The sequence below is a fragment of the Neolamprologus multifasciatus genome, chromosome 11, assembly GCF_963576455.1.
Source record: "Neolamprologus multifasciatus chromosome 11, fNeoMul1.2, whole genome shotgun sequence".
NCBI lineage: Eukaryota > Metazoa > Chordata > Actinopteri > Cichliformes > Cichlidae > Neolamprologus > Neolamprologus multifasciatus.
The window spans coordinates 21,060,149-21,087,654 of NC_140449.1; the positions used below are offsets into that span (position 1 = coordinate 21,060,149).

The 27,506-nt window shown below is 43.9% G+C and overlaps 1 protein-coding gene and 1 pseudogene across 2 annotated transcripts in view; both read left to right on the forward strand.

The window, feature by feature from the left end:
* Positions 1–1,985: 1,985 nt before the first annotated feature.
* LOC146508333 (uncharacterized) lies at positions 1,986–8,339 on the forward strand (annotated as a pseudogene).
* A 5,940-nt stretch (positions 8,340–14,279) lies between these two features.
* Positions 14,280–27,506, forward strand: part of adamtsl4 (ADAMTS-like 4) — a 35,401-nt gene continuing 22,174 nt past the window's right edge. The window contains exons 1-4 of one of the 2 annotated variants that reach the window (XM_085177977.1): positions 14,280–14,646; positions 16,132–16,195; positions 19,324–19,913; positions 20,748–21,429. In XM_085177977.1, coding sequence (XP_085034103.1) covers positions 14,624–14,646; positions 16,132–16,195; positions 19,324–19,913; positions 20,748–21,429 — 1,359 coding nt within the window. In that variant the 5' untranslated portion in view covers positions 14,280–14,623. Of the gene's footprint in view, positions 14,647–16,131; positions 16,196–19,323; positions 19,914–20,738; positions 21,430–27,506 lie in introns of both variants that reach the window. The other variant, XM_085177976.1, reaches the window with a different exon arrangement.

Here is a 27,506-nt window from a genome sequence, read left to right on the forward strand (position 1 = left end):
AAAAGTTACTTCTTAATAGGACAGTGGAATAAAACTGTCAGAAAGCTTTCTGCTTCTGACTGGATACCCCAAAACCTCAGCCCACCCAGGCTGCTCTCTCTTCTCTCCATCTCCATTTCCAGTAATTCTTCTGCGTCTAGTAACTCTGTTCAGCTAAGAGCCATCTCTTAGTTTACACTCAAAGAGTTTTTGGGTATCCTGGCTGGCTGCTCTCTCCACCCGTCAGCCGGGCTCCACTCTAATCCACCAGTGTGCCATTCTCGCCTTTGATTCAAACGTGCCCTTGCACTTTAGACTAATTTCAAAGTAATGGATGCTCCAGCATGTACACACTCGCACCAAGCCGACAAATTGTGCCAAGCTGCGGAAGCCACACTCGCAAAGACAAACAGATAGCTCGCAGCTCGGCACAGTGGCGTACAGTCTCGGGCTGGCCTCGGACTGCTCCAAAGTATTCCTGCTATGCTCAGCACACTGCTGACCTGATTTCCTATCCTGCTTCTCATTGGAGCGGGATACCTAGAGAGAGAGAGAGAGCAGACAGAGGCCAGAGAAAGAAGCTCTTTCTTCAGTCAAGAGACTCTGTGTGGAAGAGGCATTTTGGTTTATTGTTCTAGCCAACCTGTCGACTCGCTCTCAAGAGGGAGGAGTTTTAGGGTTCAAGGGAAGGTCAGAGGTCATGTTGACTCTCAGGACCGTTTAGTAAGCAAGGAGAATAAATTAATCCCCTGGGAACGTGCAAATATTTACAGCTGACATTCTCCCCTCTCAACAAGTCACTGTAGAAAAAGTTTTATTAGGAAAGCTGAAGTGGAAAGGCTCTTGAAGCAAGCACCAGTTTTGAGTTTTCTTGCATGACTTTGGGCCAACTCATGCAGAAGACGCCCATGCTCTAATATCCCATTACTGGTGCTTGTGTTGTCTTTTCGTTGTTGAACCAAAGCAGACTTTAGAAATCAAGAGGCAGTAAAAAAGAAAAGCTGACAGAAAAGCTCAGGGTGTGCCGTGAATCTGCACCGAGAGACTTCCAAGATGCATGATAACCATTTAAAACTAACAATCCAGTTGATTTACTTTTGCTTATGTAACAAAAAAAGGCGTTTAGGATGTGGAGGAAATTAAAGTGATAATCCCAGGCCATTTATCACCAGTTACAGAATAAATATTATATTATTTGGAATCCAGACGTTATTTAAGATAACATTTGTCTTAGAATCGATTCGGAGCCCTACACTGTAAACTGAAGGTGCAGTGCAAAGTGTATTCATTCAGAAATCCAGTCCACCAGAGTTCATTTGTTATATACCGGTCGTCTTCAGTGCACACTGAATAAACATCTCAGTACACTGTGCAGAGACCGGTGCAGCCTTGGAGGAGTAAGCTGAGGAGAGGCTGACCTCGGACTTTGACCCCAGGTTGTTTTCAGGAGGTAATTCAAACCTCCCGAGGGAAAGGGAGACGGACCAGTCGGTTCATACGGGTCTAAGGGAGGGGAGGGTGCGCTGCCAAGTCTTTGGCATAGATGTGGTTTCGGGCATGCTTTAAATGATGCAAAGGTTTATTCAGCTATTTCATAACTGTTTCTGAGTGTGTCATGATTATTTGTTTTAATCATTTTACACTTGCGTAAGTTTATTGGAGAGGGTTTTGTGTGTGTATGTGTGTGTGTGTGTGCGCGCATGTGTGCGTGTCTGCCTGCATGCGCGTGTGTGCGTGTGTGTGGTCATATCAAACGAGCTTAACCTCCTCTTTGTATGTCTTTTTCTTTCTAGTCGACTGAAAAAAAGCATTTCAGCCACCTTCTAATGAATAACAAAACAACAACCAGACCCCCCAAAGTCCACAAAAAAACATGCTCTTTGCACACGCTGTGAAAAAACTGAATTGTGAAACCGACAAGTTGCACAGTTGGCAAAATGTATGTGCAAGAAAAAGAAAATCCTCTGACATATCTTCTTTAATCCTACACAGCGTCTAATGACTAGATGGTTTCCCGTCGTGCTCAGGCCTCAGATAATATTAGAGTTTCTGCTGAGGTTGGAATATAATTCAAACAAGGCTCTCAGCTCCTCCAGGGCCCCACATTCACCTTGTATCATTTTGCTGTGTGGTAATTCAGTTAAATGCAAATTTTAGTGGGAATGTCCATTATTCAGACACAGTATCAGCTCAGATGTTGGGGGCCTCCTTCACAGCCCAGCATTATTAACCAGTGTTGCGTCTCTGTTGTGTAGAGCTCTGGGCCCCTTGGCATCACAGTTTGGCTGGGGCACTGGTGCATTTGTTTGCAGCACTAGGTTAAGTTGGTCTTATTTGAAATTCTATGCAAAATGAAAATAATGTGAAAAGCATTAAATGCATAGAAGACATGATATAAATCAATATAGATGGCAGTACAAAATACACTTCATTAGGTTCACCTGTTCAACTGCTTGTTAACGCACATATATAATAGTCCAGTGGCCTCCCAGGATGTCAAGTGAATGCACTTGATAACTGCCGCCACTTCACTAAGTTGAGGTTGGTTCCAAAAGCGAGTCACTCTTATATTAAAATGTACAAATCTACAGCAGAAATAACAGTGTTTACAGCCTGGTATACAACACGTTTAGTTTCTATAGCTTGGTTTTATTTAGAGATAGACCTTTAGTCTATACATGTAGATTTGCACATATATATGTTGATGTACCAAACAGAAATGGTCAGTAACACACTAGCAGCAGTGTAAGATCAGTTTTATCCCCATCAGGGATAAAAATAATTTAGCAGAGGCACAGATATCAAAACCAGTTGGAGGGTAGGGTGAAGGGGGAATAACTCCATCCACTCCTGCAAACTGCACCCAGATCTTTTGACATATAGGCACGTTTGACTTTAGCAGTGAGTTTGAAACACTGCCTCACAGAGCATCACTGTAGACTCTAAATCTATGTTGATGTATTTTTTAACTCCACTTACACAGGGTGTGCTTCCTACAAATGTCAGGGTCCCTTAACTGACACAAGGCTTTGGAATGGGTTAATTCAATTAGATTTAACAAAATATACACTTTAAATAGTAATTTCTTACAGTGGAACAGTCAGTATTTAGGTCATTTTAATAAAGTTTGCATTCAAGCAGTATTTGAAGGGAGAACCTGAATGTTTCAGTCACATGTGCACTTAATTGAGCCTTATGTGTAGTATGAATAGCCATGAGGGAGGCATATATCTGTAGAAAAGAATTGTAAAGCCCCCTATAAGAGCATTTATGGATGACCTCACCAGGTCACCGGGGGTAGGTGGATGCTCCAAGGACTCGAAGAACTCATCAACTGGTCACAGATGGATTTCAAGCCTGCCAAGCCTAGAGCATTAGTAATGAGGAAGGGGAAGGTGACTGACAAGTTCTGCTTTAGTGTGGGAGGCATCCCGATTCCATCAGTCACAGAGAAGCCTGTCAAGAACCTTGGCAGGATGTTTGATAGCACCCTGAAGGACACTGCAGCTTTCCAAGTGACCAACAGTGAGCTGGGCAACTGGCCCTTAGCAGGATAAATCAGGGCTGCCAGGAAAGTTTAAAGGTTAAAATTTACCTGCATGGCATCTTGCCTCAACTTGTCTGACCACAGCAGGTCTATGAGGCTCCACTCAGAAGGATTAGCCACTACCTGCACTGGTGGTTGTAACTACCCTGAAGTCTCAGCAGTATTGGACTTTATAGCAGCAAGAACAAGCAGCAACTCCCTCTTTCAGTCATCAGAATTCATGGTCACCTGGGCCAAGTGAGTGATTTTGTACAGGGACTCCAGCAACTCCAGCTACAATAAAGTCTCTACAGCAGGCATCGAGGTCAGAACATGGAGGAAGTGGAAGGCATGTGAGGCCTAATTCTGGCTGGAGCACAGCAAGCCGGTGGTAAAAGTGGCATCAGGGTGAGCAGGGTTTAGAAACTTTCCTTGGCCTCTTTATAGCAAGGCCCAAGGGAAAGAAGGATGCCAGCTTCTCCATGAAGAGGTTCGTGTAGGGGTTGAAGAAGGCCACTATTGCAGGTCATTAGGGATACAGCGACAAGGAGCATGGATACCATGGAAATAGATGTTGGACCTGGATATGATTTGATCCCCACCAGATAAGTTTCCCGATTCAGTCAGTCTACGACTTTCTTCCCATTAATCCGATCTGCACCCACTGTACCAGAGAAGGGGTCTCTGGAGCATATTCTAAGCTCTTGCCCTATAGTACTGGGAGAAGGCTGCTGTCACTGGCTCCATGACCAGGCGCTGAGAGTGACAGCAGATGTCATCAGCACGGGGATAGCTCACAGCAGGCAGCAACAACCTACAAGACATCCTACAAACCATCACCTTTGTCAAGGCTGGGCAAAAGCCTCAGCAGCATATAGGTCGGCTCCTGGCAACAGCATGGAATTGGCAGCTGAAGGTTGACCTTGGGAAGCAGCTCAAATTCCCAGACACCATCACAGAGACCTCACTCAGGTCCGACATGGTCCTGGTGTCAGAAATTACAGGACAAGTGGTCTTTCTGGAATTGACTGTCCCCCCAGGAAGACCGTCTGGAGGAGGCTTTTAAGAGCAAGAAGGCGAGGTATGGGGGGCTTATGGCTGATTGCGGAACCAGGGAAGACCCAGCGTTATCCAGACGCTTTGCAGGCCAGCCTCTCTACCTGACACTGATAGAGACATGTAGAAATTTCCAAAACCTTAGAGCCATCAAGAACACCACACATGCAGCAGAAAAGACATCAAGGTCCCTCTGACTGGGTCGCCTGGCCAAGGGTGTCTGATGTTGAAACGCCCAATGACCCCAGACCCGATGACATCACTGATGATGTGTCCAAGATGCATCCAAAAATCCAAAAAAGAACCATAAAACCTATGAAAATCCAGTTAAAAGTTTAAAATCTGTGCCCTCCTCCACATTTTCCAAAACTGTTAAGCGTATTCTAGACCCTGGACCTTATTTTTGACACCACTGATCTAAATGGTTGATATGAGGTTGTTGTGTTGTATTTGAGCTGTTTTAGTCTGTTAAATTTGCTGGTTTTGTTGTGAGTCTGGAAGTAAGTAAGTGTAAATCTATGATCTCAGTGTCACTTTGTCCCTTCCTGTTTTACTTTGAAGGTTGGTTCTCTTCTCGTTATAGTTTCACTTCCTGCATTTTCCTTCCTCCAAAGGGATTTTCTCCCCTACACTTATCAGACTCCTTTGTGTTTAATTGCTTTCACCTTTGCCTTCAACCCTCCTGTTTCTCCTCCTGAGTCAGTCCTGTGTGTGTTTGTGTGTTAGTATAAAGTCCTGTCAGTGTACTGTATGCACAGGGCTGTTTGCTAACCTCCCCAGAATGTACATGCCCCGCTTTTCCCTTTTTTCATGTGCCTCTGTGAGGTTATTTCCTTGACTTTAGTCTAGTTTTCTGGATTTTGTTAGCAGCTTTGTGTATGTTGTTATTTTCATACTTTTGTTTGTGAAAAATGTTTGATTCCTGACAATCAACATCCTTGAGCCTTCCCAGGTAGTCCAGCTTCCTCTCAATGACATTCATGGGGTTCGTTTTATAGGTGACTAAACTGAGTGGAGGTGTGATTGTGAGCATGAATGGTTGTCTGTCTCTGTGTTAGCCTTTGACAGAGTGGTGACCTGTCCAGGGTGTACCCCACCTCTTGGTCTATGTAGCTGAGATAGTCTCCTCGCCCCCCGTGACCCCAAATTTGATAAGCAGAAGAAGATGGATGGATGGATGGATGGATGGAACATCTTTATGTCCTCTGAAACAACTTGTTATACTTCTCTTTTTTCTGAATCTGAAGAAACTGTAATTCCTAGTTTGGTTTTTTTAAATCAGTTAAGCGAATCTTTTCATGTAAAGTGCTCTTGTCTGGGAATCGCTGGCACAGACAACGTCAGTGAAACCTTTTGAATTAACCACTGCCAAGTCTGAGGCATGTTTTCTTTTGGAAAAGAGTCATGTGATCAGGCGTGACAAATCATGTAAGGACAGGGAATGATTGATAAGACCAGAACCCGGGCAGCGAACAGAGCCTATCAAGTTCTCAAACAGCAGCGATTCCAAAATAGTCGGTTTTAAGTTTCCAGAAGTGTCCCAGTTGAGTGAATTCAAAGCGTGAGTGCAGCAGCTCGTCCTTAGAGACCAGCAAAGTGAGTTAACTTTTGTCCTTTAAATGTACAGCAGCGGCCGAACATTATTCTCATCTGATGTGAGCAGGGTCTCTCATCAGTGCTCCAGATCTCCATAAAAGAACAATACAGGAATTCAGCAGCAGCAGTTAATTGACGCACAGGCTGTGATTCATTCTTTAACCAATCGACCGTAAACACATAGAAGAGCTTATTACCCTTATACTACTTATTCTCTGTGTCTTCTGACCCCAACATGCCCGAGCTGTACTATACGTGCCTCCTGACACATACCATGAATCGTGCTGTTTGTTGTGATTATGCGTATATACTGTAGGTGGCCCAGTGTCTTCTCTGAATGAGCAACAATTGCTCTTTGTTTGAATAATTGGAACAAGGTTATTTCAGCAGTTTCGTCAGCCAATTAGGCCCCGACTGAGCTGACCTCTCCCTCTCGTGTGCTTGTCTCGCCAGCGACCCCTGGAAATCGTCATTAGAGCGCTCCTCCCATAGACGGCCTTATTTCCCTCTCTACCGTACACCCCCACCTCACTGCCTCCTCTTCACTGCCTTGGCAATAAAGTCTTCCTCTTTGAGGTGTACTGAGGAGCTGTGCTTGCAGTTTCTCAGAAGTCAATTTCAAGCTGAAATACTTTTAGTGAAATAGTATCTCTCGTGGCTCTCTCAGCATCATCCAAAGTAGACTGTAAAGATGTCAGTCGATTTTTCTCCTCTGGCTCCTTGCGCCCTTTTCAGAGCACACACGCCCCGCTTTGATCCAGACTCTGGCACAGGATTGGTGGAATGGAGCAAATATTGACTCCATCTGAGCCAGACAAATCACTCCCCCTTCCTGCTTTCTTTCTCTTTCAGTCTCCTTTACACTTGCTCAGTTCCCGTCTAATCTGCCATTACCTCTTTCTCTCACATTCCCTTTCATGTCTTTTCTGCTGCTGCTTTTCTTTTCACCCCCTTTGTGTCCCTGTCTGTCATTTTCTCTCTCCCTCTCACTCTCTCTTCTCTCTCCAGGCTTCTCAGGCTGTCAGTACTGTTAGGTCAGGCCCCCTCCCCTTCTCAGCTGCCCGTGAAGCTCTCTCTGTCTCACTTTAAAGCTACTTTGGGTTTCAACACCTGCCTGTGCTGTATGTTCAAATGTTCAACTGCATGCTTCTGCCTTGAGCCTAGAACATGCTGCCTCATCTGAGAGTGTGCAAACATGCACGGGCATCGTGTGAAGGTATTCGCGACGGTACGTGCCAACACGCTTTCATGTGATGCTCATATGTGCTCCAGCCGACTGCAGCGGAGAGATCAAGAAACGAAAAGCCTTTTTCAAATTAAACTTTCATAGCTTTCGCTCTTTGTTTGCTTTCATGTTTGCTGCTGATGCAACCCCAGTTTTTTTATATGTGCAGATCATGTTGAACTATTGACGTGCACACTCACTCCAGTGTGAACTATAGAAGACTAAGGCTGAGGCAATACTTCTGCAAAGTTACGTGTAGACATGTTTGCAAACCAGAGCAGAGAAAGAGCTTACAGGTTACCCAAAACCTCAACGTTCTGTTTAACTGTCAGTTCAAAACATCGTTGTTTTTCCTGAGAACCGAGGAAAAAATAATCTTTTTTTGTGATTTTCTCCATCCTTGGTGCTAAAAGAGGCCACAGAAACACATGAGATATCAGTAGAAAGCCCAGGATGTCTTCTATTTAGTATTTGGACTTAGTACCTCAAATAAGTCAAAAGACAGATCAAAAAAAAAATGTCCGTTACAGAGGACATAAATGAATAGGCTGGTTCTCAGGAGGATATATTGGGCTAAGTTCACAAAGTCCAAATACTACATTACACATTACACAAGCATGATGATCTTCATCATAATCTTCATTTATGTGACACCTAGAGAAATTTGTTCTGGCAAAACTTGTGTAAAAATATTGGAGCGGCAGACATTTTTAAAAACAGGAATAGTCAGGGGATTCCCAAAGTCATTGTTTATCTTTCGGCAACCCTGATGCATCTACCAAAAGTTGTGCCAATGTGTGGAAGCTTGTTTCCTTCGCTGAAAAAAACAAAACAGAAAAATGCAACTTTTTCTGTCCATAACTCAAAATTCTGGGTTGTTGTGTCAAAAATTTCAACTCAAGCTTTAGAGAAAATTCCTCAAAATTTTGAAATAACTCAAAATTTTGACTTTGCTTCACTAATGGTAAATGGACTGGTTCTTATATAGCGCTTTTCTACTCTTCTGAGCACTCAAAGCGCTCTATACAACTTGTGCATTCACCCATTCACACCCATTCGCACAAGCACATCTTTCTAGGTGCTTTCTAAGTAACATTCACACACACTCATACTCCGATGGATGCATCGGAGAGCAATTTGGGGTTAGTATCTTGCCCAAGGATATTTGGCATGCAGACTAGGGGAAGCCAGGAATCGAACCACCAACCTTCCGATTAGTAGATGACCCGCTCTACCACCTGAGCTACACCCACCCCGTAGCTCAGGTTGGTGGGTTTTTCAGGAAGTGGATTTTTTTTTTTTTTCAGTCATAGAAGCAACCTTCCATACCAACGCATGTGTTCAACTGAGAATTGTTTTACTCAAATCTGACACAGTCTCAATGATTATTACATTTTTATTTTCCTCTCAACTCTCTATAAATCCATGTGATGTCCAGCTGTGCACATGTGGTACGTGTCCTGTGAGTTCACAGTGAGTGAGTGGGTTTACCTGCCTGCTGCCAGCTCTGCTTAGGCAACATCCTTATGTAAAGTAAATGGAGCAGTCAGAAGAGTGACCAGATCCCAACAAACTACATGTGTTTGTGTGGGACAACTACTGAGAGGTAGCCTGAATGTCTGGATTGTATTTCACTGTTATTTCAGCTGCTCCTCTGTCTGGTAGCAGTTTTTTGGGTTTCTGTGTGCCGCAGATTGGCATATCTTTTTTGAGCCATATCTGACAACTTTAGCACTTTTGACACATAATGACACAGAAATAATGACACAGGCATACTATAACAGAAATATCCTGGTGTGAAATTCAAAAATAACTCCTGTGAAAAAAAGATAAAAAACAATATTTCTCAGAATATAGCGCTGCTTCATTTTTTTGTGGTAGTTTCCATCATATTGAGAAAAAGCAGAAAAGCTTGTGACAGTTCATCAATGAAGTGCAGTCCCACATAAAGAGGGTCATCTGGTCAGCCTGGCAGTGAAAACACTGCTGCATGCTGCATGCATAACTTTGGATATTATCCAAAGGTCATGTGTGAAAACTGTGAGGAGGTCACCTTTGAGGAGGCACAGAGCGTCTGGAGCTGGGGCATGCAGAGGGAAACCAACAGAATATTTATAACTTATGTGGGGAAAACAAACAGCATGCTGATTTTTGTTTCAATAAAGTTTTTTCACTGTTGATGACCTTTTTCAGCCTTTAAGTGGAACAACTAGAAAAAGTTTGAGCAGCGCTGTGTGCAGGATTCATCCTCTGTGCACCGTGAAAGTTTTATAATCTCATGCCAGTACATCCGATAACTGCTGATTAATTTCCGCTTGGATGAACCAACAGATGAAACTTCTCCCTCCTCCCCACGCAGAGGTGCCTACATACATCTTTGTTGAAGCGTGTTTCAGCGCTGACTCTTCTGTAGGTCAGTGGCTGAATGTGAAATGAGCTCTTTGTTATCATTACTGTAAGAGTGTTGCAGGACCGATCCTTCCCCCGCTTCCGTCTCTATCATCTCTCCGCCCTGCTGCCACCTTTAGCACACAGCGGTCCAGCCCCGAGGCCCAACCCGTCTGCTGACCTGAAGAAGCCTGGAGCCCTCATTAACCGTAACAGCGAAATGGTCGCGGGCCTACTGTTCCTGTGCTTGAGGCTGAGGCGTGTGTTTTTTGGACTCAGGGTGTGTGTACATACTAGAAGTTTTTCAAGTGATTTATCACTCCCACAGGGCCCCGCTACTCTGATCTGCAGTGCTATTACTCAGATCAGCCAGCCGAGACAAATAACAGATCTGCTGCTACATATAGACCTCCCCGGACACATGCACGCACACAAACACACACACACACACACACACACACACACACACACATTATCTCTGTGCTGTGGTGACTAGTTGAGAGAGACATTTTGCTAATCAGGGTCCTGCGGTTGGTGGTGCGTGTCGACAGGCCGGCATGTAAGTTATTGCTTCTCAAGGATCCAGAGAAAGATAGATAGGGAAGGAAGGAGAAGAAAGACATAGATAGGGGGCAACGGAAGGGGGGGGCAAAGAGGGCTATAAGTGGTCACGGGCCAGTGGTAGCCATGGCAATGACCTCTGGCTAATTGTAGTTACTGATAGACATGGTGCTTAGAAGTACAGAGATATCCTTTACACTAATAACACACAAGAAGCACACACACACACACGATGTACGTATAGAGTGTGTGTGTCTCCCTGTATTCACCCACTCCACCCGCGCATTTCTTGATTTTACATGAACTTGTTTTTTATTTTGACAGATTAGATCTTAAGCCCAGTCTGTAATGTTGTTTAGTCTTCAGTCATCTGCTCTTAGCGGGCTTTGAAGTCGCTAATCTCCGTCACCATTGCCGTGTCCACATTGTTGCCAAGAAAAGCAGCGGGCTAACCCTGGGTGTGTTAATACGTGTCCAACTATAACTCACATGCACGCCCTCCTTTCCCGCTCCCGTTTACACCGCGTCGGCTCTTTGCCTCAGGGTAGCAGGGAGGGAAATGTTAATGAGGAGGTTCAAGAGCAGGATCAGAAGTGACCTTGAGTGAGATAATGTCTTACAAGTAGCAGGGGGCTGTGATGTTGGCTCTCTGGGCTCTGATCTCGAGGAGACACACTAGAAAACGAATCTCCATCGTTCCTCTTTCCTCCCGCTGTCCTCTCATGCTCTGCTTTTTCTCTGAGCTGATCCTCCTCTCGTCTTTACTCTTCACATGCTCTGAACTTTCCCCGCCTCACTATTTTCAGTGGTGAGGAGATTATGTTTTTTATTAATGTGTCATGCAGCTATGCCCAGGCCTCAAGGGGCATGACACCAGCTAATAACGTAAACCAGATCCACGGATCGAGCACATATCTTTGAAAAAAAGAAAGAATGCACAGCCCAAAAATAAAGAACACAAAACAAACTCGTAATTTTAATGCTTTTGTGCCTTAGATGTTGTTCATACATAAATCTTATTTAAGAGAATAAGCCATTTTCTTGTTTGTGACACTCATTCTTTCTTATTTCTTTTTGTGCAGCACACGAGGAAAAACAATACATTTCCCTACTGTTATTAAATTTATCAATGTAAATAGACAGCAGATGACTACCAGTTCTTTTCCATGCAACTAAAGAAGTAATAGCTGTGTTTGTATATATACACCCTCTGCATGTGATCTAAATGACACTCTTTACCCCCACTGTCACCCTGTGAGCTGTTTGGCTGTTTGGTGTGTTCTGTTTTAGAAAACCAAACCAACCAGGATGTTTTGTTTTGTTTTTTAAATATGGTGACACATTTAAACACATTTCCCCTCGTGGGAAATCAGAAAGTCCAATCAGAAGTAAATACACCTTTGCAAGTTGGAGACGTAAAGATCGGGTATGATTTTCAGGCTCTTTTGCAGTGCACTGCGCCATAAAACATGTGGTACTGCATTAAAAGTGGCCCTAGACATGAATCTGAAAGTTGCTTTTTACTTTTTGTTTATTAGCATGTTTAATGAATAATTCTAACGTCTCTCTGTGCCCTTCATCCCCAGCTGGTCGAGGCAGATTCCTGCCCCTCCCTGACCTTGGTTGTGTTCTTTGAAGGGAATTCTTACCCCCCACAAGTCCTCGCTCAGTGTGGATGACGTGATTGTTTGACTATTGTTTGATCATCTTTACTTAGGATTTAAGTACCTGAGACTCTTGTTATTGTGAAGTAGAGGTTACAGTAATGAAGTTGAATTGGTGGTACAACTACTGAAATCTTTGACCGCATGAAAAATAGACTGGACTTTACGCATCAAACTCCATTTACCCAGTCATTCACATACACAGCAGTGCACACTTATTCTACACATATAGTGTTTTTTAAGCTAACACACAATCACACACACACACAAATGGATGCATCTGGAGCAATCTGATGTTCAGGATCTCGTCCAAGGATAGTTAGACTTGCAGGAATTGAGGAGAAACAAACCACCAACCCAACAGCTGGTGGACCACCCACCCAGTCCACCTCCACCACACAGCTGACTGTCAAAATACTCTGTTACAGCAAAAATCCTGCATTCATTTCCTCTGTTAAAGTACAGAAGTATTACTTTCAAAATATATTAAAGTACCTAAAGTAAAAGTACTTGCTATGTGCAATATATAATGACGTCATTTTAACTACCTTATTTACTGCTAAGCTTAATGTAGTAATATTGAAAAAAGTGATCAAGATTATTATTTCAAGTATTTGCCAATAGTTATTGATTGAAGGAGTTAGGAAGCGATCATAGTTCAGGTGTCTATGTTTGTGTCTGAGAGGGGTTGAGGCATGCACAGATCATCTTACTTACCCTGGGAACAAATGTAGGCCTCAGCTTATTTTAAAGACCTAAAACTACCGCATCTCCCCAATAGAGCAGTTTGCTCGCAGACTGCTGGTTTACTTGTGGTTCCTGGTATATATATATATATGAGTAGAATGGGAGGCAGAGCCTTCAGCTTTCAGGCCTGCGAGACAGACACCCTCTCTACTTTTAAGATTATGCTTTCCTATTTTAGATAATGTAGTTAGGGCTGGATCAGGTGACCCTAAATCTTTGATTATAGAGTCCAAAGAAATTGAAATGTAACTGTCATAATGCATCTTCACTAAAGGCAAGTTCTCTTATAATAAATGGAAAATGACCAGAAAAATCTCTTTAACATTGTTATTCATAATTATAATGCTCTGTTAAGTATCCTAACACACATAGAGAGACACACCTGCATTCACCTTGTTCCTTTGCTTCTTCATTTACTTCCAGCCACGACTTGGAGTCAGATGTCTGGGAATCCACTTCACCGAGAGCCCCTGCAGCAGCTACCCTCTGGCTAAGCTTGCTGAGCATTTTCTCAACAGCTTTAATGTTTGAACTGTTTACATTTTTGTGGAAAAGAAAAACAACAACAACAATGTGCTATGGATCAGTGAATTCTACCAATTGTGTAATTTCAAGATAAATAATATATCACATATTCATGTTTTTTTGTTGTTTTATTGGTAATTTTAGTGGCATAAAGACCAACTTGTTTATGTATTTGTTTTCTCATTTATAACTCTTGGCTGTGCCCCTAATTGTGCATTGACCCCTGGCCTGAGCTCATTGAATAATCCAGTGGGGGGGGGGGGGGGGGGGGGGGGGGGGGGGGGGGGGGGGGGGGGGGGGGGGGGGTGTGCATAGGCAGTAACCCCTCCTTTAGCTTTAGAGACGCCTCCTGGTACCGACTGGAAAGGTTGGTGGACTGCAACCAAACAGACAGTTTTCACATCTGCTTCCAACCAAAGCTCCTGCTCTCTCTCTCTCAAACACACACAGAGTGAAATCTGTGCTCAGGGGAGCCGTGTTTCTTGGGTCTATTTATCTGAGCTCCAAATTGGTGAAGCATGTCTGGTTACAGTCTTTAAATGTGATTAAACAGTTATGAGAAAAAGTCTTTTTTTTTTTTCTTTTTTTTTTTTTACTCCAGTAAGTCAACAGCCATATTTCATCCACGCAAAATAAACAACACACATATATCTCCCACTTGGAATTTGTGTCTGTAACTTTGTCAGACAACAATTAGTGTTTGTGTTGGCACAACAGTAAGCTCATAATTCTTTGTACTTCCCACTTTAAAGTGCTGCTGCTGCAGATGCTGCCAGCTCAGGGCTGTTCCTGACAGTGTTTAGATCATTACTACTGATCAGTGTGACCAAGCACAATGGGGCATTCTTATGTTAGATTGAGCAACTAAGAAAGCGGCTCTGAGAGTTATTATAGCTCAGTCAGGGCCCATAGTGAGTGTGTGTTATGAGCGCGTTTTAGGCTGGGTGGGTGTGTGTGTGTGTGTGGGGGGTTCATGTGTGAAAGAGAGAGAAAGTTGTGTAATCTGTCCATTTTTTTGTCCCCCCACCCCTTTCTCTGTCTCTCTTTCTCCCGTGCCCCCCCTGGCGCTGTCAGGCGTCACGCTAGTTTATATTAAGAACCCAAAGAAGTTGTCGAGTGAACGGCACTGAAAGAGAAAAAAACGAAACTCTTCCCACTCTCCAGAAATCACGGGGAGTGACTGTGACAGGAGGAAGGGGACAGAGAGAGAGAGAGAGAGAAGAGAAGAGAGCTGAAGTCCTCGCAGGACTTTATCACGTTTCTTTCAGGGCTCCGCAGATCGGATTAGACCACTAAACTGGACTGATAATTATTATCTGTGAGCGGAGTCGGGACCGTGCGGGAGACTCTTGGAGCATGCAGCTCGGTTTGCTGTTCAGGTAAAACTTCTTCACGTCTGCTGCACCCTGCTGCTTCTCTCGGTCTGTCCGTAGAAAACACCACATGGGTGTCTGAGTCCAACGTTGTGCGCAGAGTTGTTTCAGAAAGTTGTTTTGTTTTGTGGTAAAGTTTGTGGTTTTACGCACGATGCCCTCTTGTTGCGCACTGGGCGCTGTCCAGGTAATCTGAAAGGAATTCACCCAAAGGCGACTGTTTTTTTTTTTTTTTTAGCTCGGAGTTCCCTCTGTCTCCTCGGGGCAGATTTTTGGGAGTTTTCTCCACTGATATAATTCTCTTTCTCCCTCTGTTCCCCTGTCCCCGCTGCTCTGAGGTTATTCTACAATGTGCCACTGTAGCGGCGAGGGAAACGTGGACCCGCGTAGGGGGTCTTTACTTCGGCCTGAGCGGCTCTGTTGTGCGGGATCTTTGTGTTTTTCGGGGGTAATTGTGTAGTCTGGTGTGGGGAAACTTCCAGCGACCGCGGCGGTGCACCACACTGGGTAGAAGGGACCAATTACTCTGACTACATGTGGCTTGCGGACTGGTGATTGTGGGGATGGTTTGGTTCTGGTGGTGAGCGCTGAAAGGTCCATCTTAACAAGTAGTTTAGGATCGTGTTCTGGCTATTTTCCTTGTCAGATGGAACGAATTTATCCCTCTTGTTTCAATACACTTGTCTCGGTTTCTATGATAATTATAGACAGACTTTGAAACAAGTGTGTTATCTGACTTTTTTCCCTTTTTACTTTCTCAATGAATAGTGAGACTTCTACGACTCATGTGAGGATTTAAACTACTTTTTCAGGTGAACAGCTTTTGCCCAGCCCAGTCAGCGACTCAACATAATCCCCAGTTGTTGCTTCATGCCCAATTCAACAACTCCAAAGCCACCCCAGCCATACAGCACGTCTTTGAACATCACACCTTCGAATTAAAAGTAGCTGAAATTACAAGATGATTTCGGATGTTGCAACTTATTGAGCCCGAGAGCGTGGCAGCTGTGTGTGTGTCTCTAAAAACCACATCCTCAGGGTGTGTACACACGCAGGGAGAGGCATGCGGAGGGAAAACATGCTTGCTGTTAAAACCCATTAGTTTGTTAGCACCTCCCAGGCTTTCCCAGATTGATTGAGATGCTTGTCTGTGATCCTTGAAGGGGGAAAAAGAAACTTTTGTTCACACCCATTTGAGCCCACAGGCCACCCAGAGTGGGTGAGAAAGGGTCATAATTGGTTGGTAAAGTACACTTAGGTCACTGGAACATTTAATAAGGTGTTTGGGTAACACTTGTAACACCTTTTAAAACAAATGTACACTGAAGGAAAAGTTTAAGAAAGCTGACAATCCCTCAACAGGGAAGTCTGAACATTATATAGCAGGTCATGGATTAACTGCGTGCTTTACAAAAGACCTCATTCAACCTGCTGATATTTTAAATCCTGTATATCTCCCACTTTTTTACCCTCTGTTCTTTGTCCCTCCAGGCTCTATGTGCTGTGGAGCTTTGTGGTGGTCACGACCTCCGTGACCAGAACTGCCAAGAGGAAGGTGAGCCATGAGCCATTAGATCGTTAAGTTAGCTCAACACAACAGTTTCGCTTCAGAGGGGTGAAAGGTGACAGCAGTTGAAAGGACAGGTTCACCTTCTCTTAAACGTCACTCACGCTGAAAGAGTTACAGGACATGAAGGCGTCCATCCTGTCCTTACTGCCCGTGAGGACGTCCAGTGAAAGACAAATAGCAAAATATGTAGTCATCATGCTTTATGCAGCTATTGTGAGACTTTACCAGTCAAAACTGAACAAATTAAGTGTTTTGGAGGGATTAACATTCCCTCTATGATTTACTTTAGCATCCTCGTACTGCAACTAGATGAGAAAAGGCAGTCAGGGGAGAAATGCTGGAGCCTAAAGTTAGCAATTCCCAACAGATCTCAGCATCTTTTAATTAAACAAGAACAGCAACCCTATTTTAGCACTTTGAAGATGAATTTAACAGATGATCAGGCTAAGACCAAAGCGGACGTGTGCTGCTCGGCCCAAAAATTCATTACAGAGTAAACAGATTCAGCAACACACAGCACCACATTGGAAACTAGTTGCTCATTACTGTTTTATTGCTACATTTGCAAGCTAAATAGGTTAAAAAAAACCTACATTATTAATAAAACTGCTTTTAATGCCAAGCATGATGATGATGGACCTGTTGCATTGCTGCAAAAGTAGAGCCAGGTTCAGCTTTAGTTATTGGATGAGTTCCCTGTGGCATTAGCTTCTTTCAGGTGAACGACACACCTGCGTTTCACCACACAGGAGGACAAAGATGCTTCTCTACCTATAAAGCAGCACGTCTTTGGAAAGAACATCTCTTGAAACATACAACAACCATAAGAACCAAAGCTTACTGACTTATAATGATCAGTGTTATATTCAATCAGTCGTCCAATTTGTGCGTCGCTTCGTTGACCTTTGTGTCAGACTCCTCTCATTTGTACTGTATTGTACATGTGCACATTTCTTTCTCCCTTTTTTAGCATAATTTTTATCACTTTATTCACGTGAATGTTCTTTGTAAAGAGCTGCATTTTTATCTTGAAGGCCACAAGCCAAAATGTGTCTCTCTGACAATAAGATGAAAGCGTAAGATGAAAGAAGGAGGAAAAAGTTCTCTTCCACTGGAAACCCACAATGCCACTAATGATTAAAGCCACTCTTTAACTGTAATCTGGCCGTGTGAATATTGTTTTAAAAAACGGCTTTAAAGGGCAAAGTCCCACCAGTGTGATGTTGGAAAATGACTGCGCGGAGGGAAGACATATCTGCACCCCTGACTGGTCCAGGCCTGGTAGAGGAGCAGTGTCGCTGGAGTTTAACCAGTAGCTCCAGAGGTCGGCGGTGGCTGCTGTGGGGGTCACTGCACGGAGCTCGTTAATGGTCCCAGTTATGTGGCAGCTGTGTTTGATGTCACTCATTACAACAGAGCACGCCTCCCCACTTCCACACACACACACATGCGCGCCTCGACCCCCTCCTCATCCTCCTCACTTCTTTCTCTTTCTTTTTCTCCCACCCTCCTGCCATGTTACCCCAGACCAAGACAGGAACTTTCTTTTTTTTTATAATCTGGTGGCGAACTGGAGGATCAGAGCATGCCCGCACATGCGCTCAGGCTTACATTTGTCCCCTTTCTCCTCTGTCCACAAACAGTTTGTACAAGATGTTTACTTGCACATTTCTGCCAATTTAGACATGCATTTACACACTTGGAAAGAGAGAGGAGAGAAGCAGAGCACAGATTCACATTTTGATTCGTTCTCAATGGAAACTTTTGTTCAGCTCGCATGTTTGCAGGTCTGCCAACCAGGCCAGTGCTTCAGTTATGAAACGAGAGGAGAAACATTTCTTTATGACCACAGAGGAAGAGAGCAAAGCCTGAACTGGCACCGACATACATGCATTCACACACATTCATATGTACAAACAAGACTGCACAGAGCAATCAGCCCTGATTTTTGTCATTTCTGCAGTGCGTCCATACGACGCCGGCTCCTCCTGCTCACAAGCTGCTGGCAGGTGCCTGAGTCTCTCCTAAGCCTCGGCGAAGGATAGTATGTGTAGGATTTATATTTTGGCCCCAGAGGAAGGAAATTCATGAGACTATAGCTCATCAGTGAACTCTGTTTCTATGAAGAAAAAGGATTTCGAGACAGTTTGGATTTTGCAATGGCAGTTATTACTGAGTTAAGAACTTCTTTAAATTATTGTCAGGGTTTGCAAGTTTCACCCTTTGAGTCAGAGTTGCAGCTGCTGCAGTGGTTTATTGGAGCACTTTAACATACTTAGCGAATTTCCTTTTACCTTTATAGACTTTTTTGACATTCAAATCTTTAAACAACTAAATAGCTGCAGCAGTTTATTGAAACATAGAACGTAGAAATACAGTATATTAGAGTTTGTGCAATTCTCATGAGCTTGTAAGTCAAGATTTGGTACCTTTATTCTTAAACACAACATGAACTCTCTGAGGCAGCTTTCTCACAGCATCTGTAAGTAGTCTTCAGGAATAGTTCTCCAGACTTCTTCAAGGACTCTTGAAGAGCTCTTCTTTGGATGTTGGCTGCCTTTTGTTCTGTTCTCTGTCAAGATGATCCAACACTTTTTTGTAAAGTGGAGGTCCGGGTTGTGGGGAGGGTATTTAGTGTATTTGCAGTGTGGGATAGTTGTGATGCTGAAAAATGAAGCTGTTGCCAATCAGATCCTTTCCTGATAGTATTGTATGGTGGATTAAAATCGGATGGTACTTTTTTGCATTCATAATTCCATTAAGATATTAAGACCAGAGAACTATTGTTCAAGACATCTTTAAAATTTTACAACAAGGTTTTGCTTTTTGAAAGAGTAGCTTGAGTATGTCAGTAAAGGTGATCACTTCATCAGAAACAGTTTTATCGTGTTTGTTTAAATCATAAAGTGTTGCTTCATATATGTCACACTTGCCCTCTTTGATCCAATGCAATTATTATTAATATTATTATTAGTAGTAGTAGTAGTATCACCGTTTATCTTTGATACTCCTGTTTGGATTTTCTTCCGTTGAATGAGATTTTAGGATGTCGCCATGTCTGTCTGATCTTGGCACCGCTTTTTATTGACAGCTTGTGTGTGTTTGTGTCTCAGGTGGCAGGTCGAAGGTCCAGACAGGTGTTTGAGCCTGCAGCGGGCGTGTGGTCAACATGGGAGGAGTGGTCAGAATGCTCTCAAACCTGTGGCGTGGGCATCTCACAGAGGAGCAGGAAGTGTTTACCTCCACCTCCTCCGCAGGCCCCTCCACTATCCCACTCTCCACCAAACTGGGCAGGTTATCTGCCCGGGGGCGTGGGACATCCTGCCGTCTCACCTGTGCGTCCCTATTATCCTCCTCGTTACCCTGGGCAGCACCACCTGCCTTATCGCTCTACGTCAGTCTCCACCAATCAAAACCCAGGATTGCCTCTTTATCGGGACACACCCGCTGAAGGAGGAGGAGGAGCGCCTCCCGTACCAGCGCAAACCAATCAATCACCTCCTTTGTACCAGCCAGAATTCTCCTCAAACAATCAAGACCCCGTGCCTCCTGTTTTCAGATCTCCCTACCGTGCGCCAGCACACGGCTACAACCAGCCTGCACGGGTCATCAGGCGACCAACCAATCCTGGAGCACTGAGAGCAGGAGGAGGGGGGAGCAGAAGGTCGGTCTCCACCAGCCGGGAGGGTTTACCTACAAGAAGGTTAGTGATTTTAAAAAAAGACCAAAAAAACACAGCTAATTTTATTTAAAGAGCAACAGTTTGGGTGCACCACTGCACCTGTAACCCACCCAGTTGTGACGTAACAGCGTAACAAAACACCTTAAGGATGATGACCTATAAACCACCAAGTCAAGAAAAACAAGGTCCAAATTTAAGGATGCTAATCTACGTAAGTTTCTTTCCATCACAGTTACGGCACGTATCAAAAAAACCAAAAAAACAGAACATTTACATTTTGCCTTACTCAGCACTCTTGAGTTCGCTTTTTCCAGGAAAATGTCAAAGGAAGTGAGTTTTGCATCGCTGGCAGTAGCAACGGCGGTTTGTTTAGGATAAATAGACGGACTCAGTTGTTTGGATGGGGAACAACAGCATCGCCGTGGACAAAAACACAAGAAAAGATTGATCACTGGGCGTGACGGAAGGTGTGATGTTACAAAAATGAAAGAAACTGCCGGTTTGTTTTCAGAGTAATGTTCGACTGACATGTTGAGGCTTCATTCAGGTGTCATTAGTTAAACTGCTGACATTGTTTAAGCATTACAGGGTTTGTTATTATGTTTCAAGCTTTGGGAACTGGCGTTTTGCCCATCTCTGTTTCTGGTATCTACTGTATTATTACATCATTACGTCTGGTTTTTGTCATCCAGACAGGCAAGGCATTACCCTTCCCGCTCACCACAGTCTGCTGGTTGTGTGTCATTTATAATAAATGTACTCTGCCACTCTGTCTGTGTGACTGCCCCTGCCTCTCTGTCTCTTCTCCTTCCTCTTCTTCATCTGCCTTTTCTTTTTGACCCTCAGGTCTTCCAGCATCCGTCCAGGTCAGTTTGGATACGGCAGAGTTCCCTTCTCTCTGCCTTTGCACCGTCAAAACCGCCAAGCTCGCCACACTGTGAACGGCACTGAAGATGCCACAGTAGCGCCCGAACAGGCTGCTCCTGAGGACATCACAGAGAGTAACAGGGGAGAGGAAGAGGAGGCTGAGAGGGATGAAAGGGACAGGCAGGAGGAGGAGAATGCAGAGCGGGAGATTTCTGAGACACCTGCCGCAGAGAAGGTGCCCACAGTTCCCACCATCCGCCCTCTGCTGCGACCCTCTCACACCCATACACAGCACGGGAGGGCCAGAGGGCAAGTCCCACCCTCTCGTCCCTTATCACGTTCCTCACTACCGTCTGTCTTCAGTAACCGCCAACGGTTTGACTGGAACTCCGTCACTGCCCCACCTCCACCCGTCCCTCCTCTGTCGCGGCCCTACTCCCCTGCAGCCGGTTCACCTTTTTCCCCACCTCTCCACCGCAGCAGCCCTGTGCACAGAGACAGGGAGCTCCACCCGGCCTTCAGTCCCCAAGCTCCACCTGCCGGAAGCATCTACCCCTTACAGTACCCGCACGTCTCCCACCTGGGGATGGAGTCAGGCAGAGAAGGTGGGGCTCCTCGCACATACACATGCGCAGGGCCGGAGAAGGAGTACCGCAGGTGTTTCTCGCAGGTAAGACCTAAAGATTGTGTCCAAATCTTCACCTGTGAGTCTTCAAACCAATTGTAATGTAATTAATTAATTAATTTTCTACTTAATTTACCGGCTTCACACCCAATCATTCAGTCTATAGTCGCGCTCGCTTCGTATGCGTGCAGTGAATATTTGATAGGTAGACCATTCTCCAGTTTCTCCAGTTCCAACAGTAGCTGGTTGTCTCTGAGCACTGAGACGGAAAATGCCTGCTACTGCTTGCGCCACGCCATGCCATTTGTGTATTCTGGGACACAACCATAACACACATTTACTCCAGTGAAACTACACAAATAGTTAAGCACATGTGCATGTGAGTATAAACACCGTGGGTATTACTCTGGGCAAATGCGTGCACCTAGCACATCTGGCTTGGGCCCTGCATTGATTGCTGTCTTATGATTGGGGTTGCGACCTGCTCCATACCTATCAGTGCAGCACAGTGAGAGCTTTATCTGAGCAGAGAGCTGCCAAGAAGAGGAGCCAGAGACACCGTCGGGCTGCTCGTGCCAGATGGGCCAACTCACTGTCAACGCACAGGTGAGAATCTGGGGTCGACCTCGCAGCAAATCAGGCTTCACTCAGGCGAGAACGCCGCACTTGATTTCACTCAATTAATTGTGAGATTTAGAGTGAATATTGCGGATAAAGTTTCCAGGCAGTACAGTAGGTATTAGGTGTATCTATGGTGCCATTTCAAGCTGACCTTACTTGTTTAAAAAAGGGAAAATAACTCAAAGCACAAAGGCTCTGCACATATGATAGTATTTTCAGCCATCAGCTGCATTCAGCCTGGTAGGATTACAATTGGCAAGCTTAGACGTTTTCCACCTCTTGCTATGGCTGCTGTAAATTAACAGCAGACTTCCACACAACCTTCAGCCATCGCTGCCATTTCTCAACCATCAATCAGTCAAATCTGGTCTCTGGAGAGGGCGACAGCACATGGAAATTTACATATTTCAGCTCCAGTAGCCAATAAGCGTTAACTGTAGTCAGGCATTTATAAAAATACCTGATTTATAGACACTGTGTGATACCTGAGGATCAAATAAAATGCTTTCGTGCACGTGGCAACAAGTATCCAAAGCTATTGTTCAGTTTTCTTAGCTTTTCAGCTGCTTTAAAGAATGATTGCAATTATATTAGGACTAAACCTTAGATACATGCGTAAAAGCTAACCTCTCCCTCTGCAGATGGAGAGACGACTAAACAAAACTGAGCACTCGAATCACGGCAAAAATACCCAGGGTGACATGTGACTGGGTTATTTATTCCAGCAGGTCTATCTTAAGTGGGCGCGCAGGAGGACGTGATAAGACTGGGCTCAATGAACGCCACACTCACATGCGCACCTACACCCTCCTGCCCCCACAGTCCACATCTACAGCTTGCTCTCATCAGAGTAGAAGTAGACACTCGAACGGGGCACTCACGTTGGCACTCACAATCCCTTGACTTTTCCCTCTGCAGATAATTTGGCAGCCTCTCTGCACTTGTCTTTTATCCCCCTATCTTTCTTTCCTTCTGTCTGTGTCCTGTTCTGTGCTCGGCAGTCCCCATTTTAAAACAGATTTAGTAGCTGGCAGAATACATGACCTGTGTGTGCCAAGAGTGCTAATAGCAGTCCTGTGATGGCTGAGCCTGACTCATTGGGTTACATATTTACCCAACATTAGCCTCTGTTTCAGCCTCTCTTGCTGCTCCAGTAGATTGTTGGTTTTATGTGTCTTAAAAATAGGTTCAAGTCCTGCTGAATGCAAGACTTTGCCCAGGCTTGTATGAACTGTATATATAATGTGTGTGTTTGTAATTCAGGGAGTGAGCCAGAACTGGAGAATGACACATCCTATTATCTATTAGGTGTGTTTGTCAAAACACGGTGTGCCTGAGGCACATTGCAAGTGTGACTGGCTGTTGCAGTGAAGCAAATGGGGAAGCAAGAGAGGGACAGAGGAAGCGAGAAGGGCCAAAGGTCAGATGTGCAAGATGTGTGCGTAAGTGTCAGAGCGAGGGTATAAGGGGAGGGTGGTAAAGGATGTGACGCAGTTAAGTAGTAGTGAAAGGGAGTACTGTTTTTAGAAAATGTGCCCATAGTAGTGGGAGGGCGAGCCAAAGGGCAAGGGAAGTAAAAAGGTGGGGAGGGAGAGATGGAAAATGAATGAGTGTTTCGGTGTGGAAGGATGGGGACAGAGGTGTAGAAGGAGGCGTGGTTCACTGAAGCAAAACAATTGACTTGGATGGAGAGGAAGAAAAAGATTCTGCTGGAAGACGAAGTTTGTGTCAAAGGAAGAAACAGATTCATGGAAAACTGTGTGTGTGTGTGTGTGTGTGTGTGTGTGTGTGTTTGTGTGTGTCTGTGTGTGTGTGTGTGTGTGTGTGTGTGTGTGTGTGTGTGTGTGTGTGTGTGTGTGTGTGTGTGTGTGTGTGTGTGTGTGTGAGCAAGAGAAAGAGTTTGGGTTCATGTGTGTGTGTAACAGGAGAAGTTATTCTGTGTGAGGAAGAGCGGAGGAGAAGGTGAAATTTGAGAAGAAGAGGGGAAAAAAGAGTTAGAAGCAGACGCTTCACAAAGACACCTCCTGTCCCTTCCTGTCTGAAGTCTTTCTAATAAATTTCTGCGATCGTCTAAGTGCTCCATCTTGTCTCGGTTCCTCTTTCTGTGCTTTACATGAGTGTAAATATTTACGTAGAATGACTAACAGTGAATATTTCTACATTAGCAAGTCAAGGAAGCGTTCCTCAGACCCAATGATGTCATTTATAGTCACGACCGGTAGGACATCCACCTCGCACTTTCCAAAAAACACAGTTTTATTAGTCCTAGTTTAGTGTCCTCTCTCTATATCCAGTTTCCTCTTAATTTATTGTTCTTGTCATTGACCTAAACCAGTGTTTCTTCCTTTACTGTATTCCTCAATTTGGAAGCCAAGATAAACTTCAGTCCTCACCAACAAAAGGCTCTGAGGTGAGATTTAAGGTAAAGGTTAGAAAGATGAAATCAGAAAACTCCTGCAGTGGTTCTGTGCCCACCCGTCGGTTACAGAGCCACAGTTTGAGAACCACAGGCTTAAAGCAACATTATTTATGACCCTCCTCAAACCAAACTCTTCATCTTGATGAGACAATAACACAAAAGATAATGCATATAATGCTTTTATGTATTAAAATTTCACTGATTTCACTCCTATATCTGACCCACTTCCACAGCACTGTGCAAAACTCTTGCACCACCCCTCTTTTCTTTACAATTTGCTAGGAAAATGCAAAATAGTATTGATTTATTACAACATATACAAACATACCTGGAATACTTTTGGTACTGATCCCCAACAGCACTGGCAGAAATGCTGCCCTTTTACAGACGGCTGTCGTCCCTCTCTCCTGACCTCCTCTGTACATATTATGATGATTAGAAACGCATATTTTTCAAATTTAGATTAATCACTCCATAAGTTTCCAGTAATTTTCAGCTAGGTTCTTCTGTTTGCTGTACAAATAAGTATGATTTTATTCTGGTCAAACTGCATTTTTTTTGTATTGTCAATTAAAGAAATAGAAACAAATAAGATGGTTTTCTAACAGGCTGCTAGAAACAAAGTCCCTAAACATATAATTTAATATGGTTCTTTCCCATTTTGTGTGTTATGTGTAAACACAACACTGGTTCATCCTAAGTTAGGGCCTTTTTTTCATGCTTGAATGATTCATAGGTCAGTGTTAAGTGTCTTAACAAACAAAAGAAATTCCTCTGAAACTGATCTGGTTCAGGGAGTGGACTGAAAATGGGGAACTTTGAAAGATTTTCTAAACTATCGCTCAAAACCACCAAAAAAAGTAGTCTGGTTCGTTGGAAGCAAAATATAAAGAAATGAGGGGTGTTTCGAGACTCGACACAGACAGCACTGTGCGTTCTGGCCATCAAGACAAGCACACTCCTGTTTTCAGGCTGCTGCAGCGAGTCAGATGATCTAATCACACTCTGTCATTACAGAAGTGGTATTAAACAGAAAATATATTATGACTAACAGAGCTGAGGGGCCACACTCCTCAGCTCTAATGAGTGTGTGCTGGCCCTGCCACGCTCACTGCGGTTCCCAGGAAGTGACAAACAGGCCCAGATGTGCTGGGTTGTGGCATGAAACCACACAGACTCATTCACAGGGATCTGAGCTTTATGTGCTTTAGTGCATTAGCAAGCAGAGCTACCTGCTTTTCTAGAAAAAAACAGAAAAGCAGGTGCTGCCTGCTTCGCCTGCTTTTAACAGCTACTGCGTCCTGATTACTTTCATGTTCCTTTGATCTCTTTCGGTCTGTGTTTAGTTTGCTCCCACTCGAGAGACGTAGCACTCGAAGAATCATAAATTAAAACCACAGAAGTACAACTGCCAAAGGAAAAAATATAACTTTAGAAAACTTTTATTTGGGGGCAAATCAATAAACTTTTTTTGATCAAATTTGGCTGATGGCTGCAGGCTTTCAAGAATTTCAACATTAATTAACGATGTAGGTTGTTATTTATTGGGTTGCGCACTTATTTGCACAGTCATCCAATGAAATGCAGTTTTGTCTGCTGCCTCCTCCATCTCCCAGCATGCTCAAGATGACTTTTAGCATCAGTACTCAGACCAAGTTTATTATAGATAACTAGAACTAAACTTAAAGCTAAAGCGAGAGTTGAGAGAGAGAATTGTAATAATCGCACCATCTACGTCTTTGTTAAGATAATCAAGAAAATGTTGAAGGAATTCAAGCTGAAAGGGTCATTAGATAAAAACGAGGACATAAATATATATATTACAAAGTCATATAGAAGATGTTCCAGTAGAAACAATCTTAATGCCATATTACATCACCCTCAGGGACATCTCAGCTCTTAAAGATGAACGAAATTAAGCATCAGCAGCTCGGAGGTGAATTCACAGAGAGATCAAATATTTCCAGGTTCAGAGGTTGGACTCTTGCTGCCTCTGTCTCCAGGTCCAGGTGTTATTAAGAAAGTGAGGGTGATTTCTTGGTATTAAAAACATTCTGGTTTAAAAAAATATGTTGTGGATTTTTAGAGCTGCTACATGGAAAGTGAAGCGTGGAAATTGGCATTTCAGTGCTTTGAGCACTGCTTTGGACTTGTTTATTGATCTTGTGGCCACAGTGTCCTTTTCTTTTCTTTGCTCAAACCCACATTTCTCCCGAGGACAGCATCAATGTTTCTCGCCATTCTCCCGCCTTCACTCATTGCCTGTTTTTTGATTAGTGAGAAGTATTTTCTTTAGGGGACTCATGACACCCCCCACCCCGCCAGGTCATAGCTGAAAGCTTCCCTATGAAGAGGCGGCACACGGCCTCAGTCACAAGATTAGGCACAGAATGTTAATCACTCGGGACAAACCTATACACACACATATGTCAGCGTATGTCACGGATTTGCATGCACGCAGAGACTGATTAGTCGTGCTCTGAGGCGATTCATGGCTGCAGGGGCCGGCCGTCAGTTGTTTTGTCTGCATTGTGCTGCAGTCATGCTTGAGGAATGACCGGCTCCTTAAACCCTAATTCCTAAACAACATCCTCACTTAAAATGAAACATCACGTTTTACTTTTTTAAAACTTCTAATTTTAACTTGGATACACAGAGTTTTCTGTATGTTTTGTGCTACTTTCCTTTAACAAATGCGTGCTGAGTATGGAAAGTTGAGCACAAATGCTCCAGGGACTGCTAATGATGACTATGATGATGATAATGAGCATTATTATTATTTAAATCCTTTATTTGAACAGACTGAGATCTCTTTTTCAAGAGAGACGGGTGTACAGAAATCACACACACAAACCGATACCGACAGCCACACAATGAAACGACACATTATATGTGATTACAAATAAAACATGTGTAAGGGTAGTTGCAGATAAATAAATATAACCTTTTGAGATGTTTCAGTGAAATCCAAGAATGTAGCTACAGAGTTTGTTTTTGCAGCTCATTCAGTCCATTTACAGGCAACAAAGTATTCAATGATGAAATCATTGATTAAGTCACGTTGCCGTGGTAAGTGTGTGTT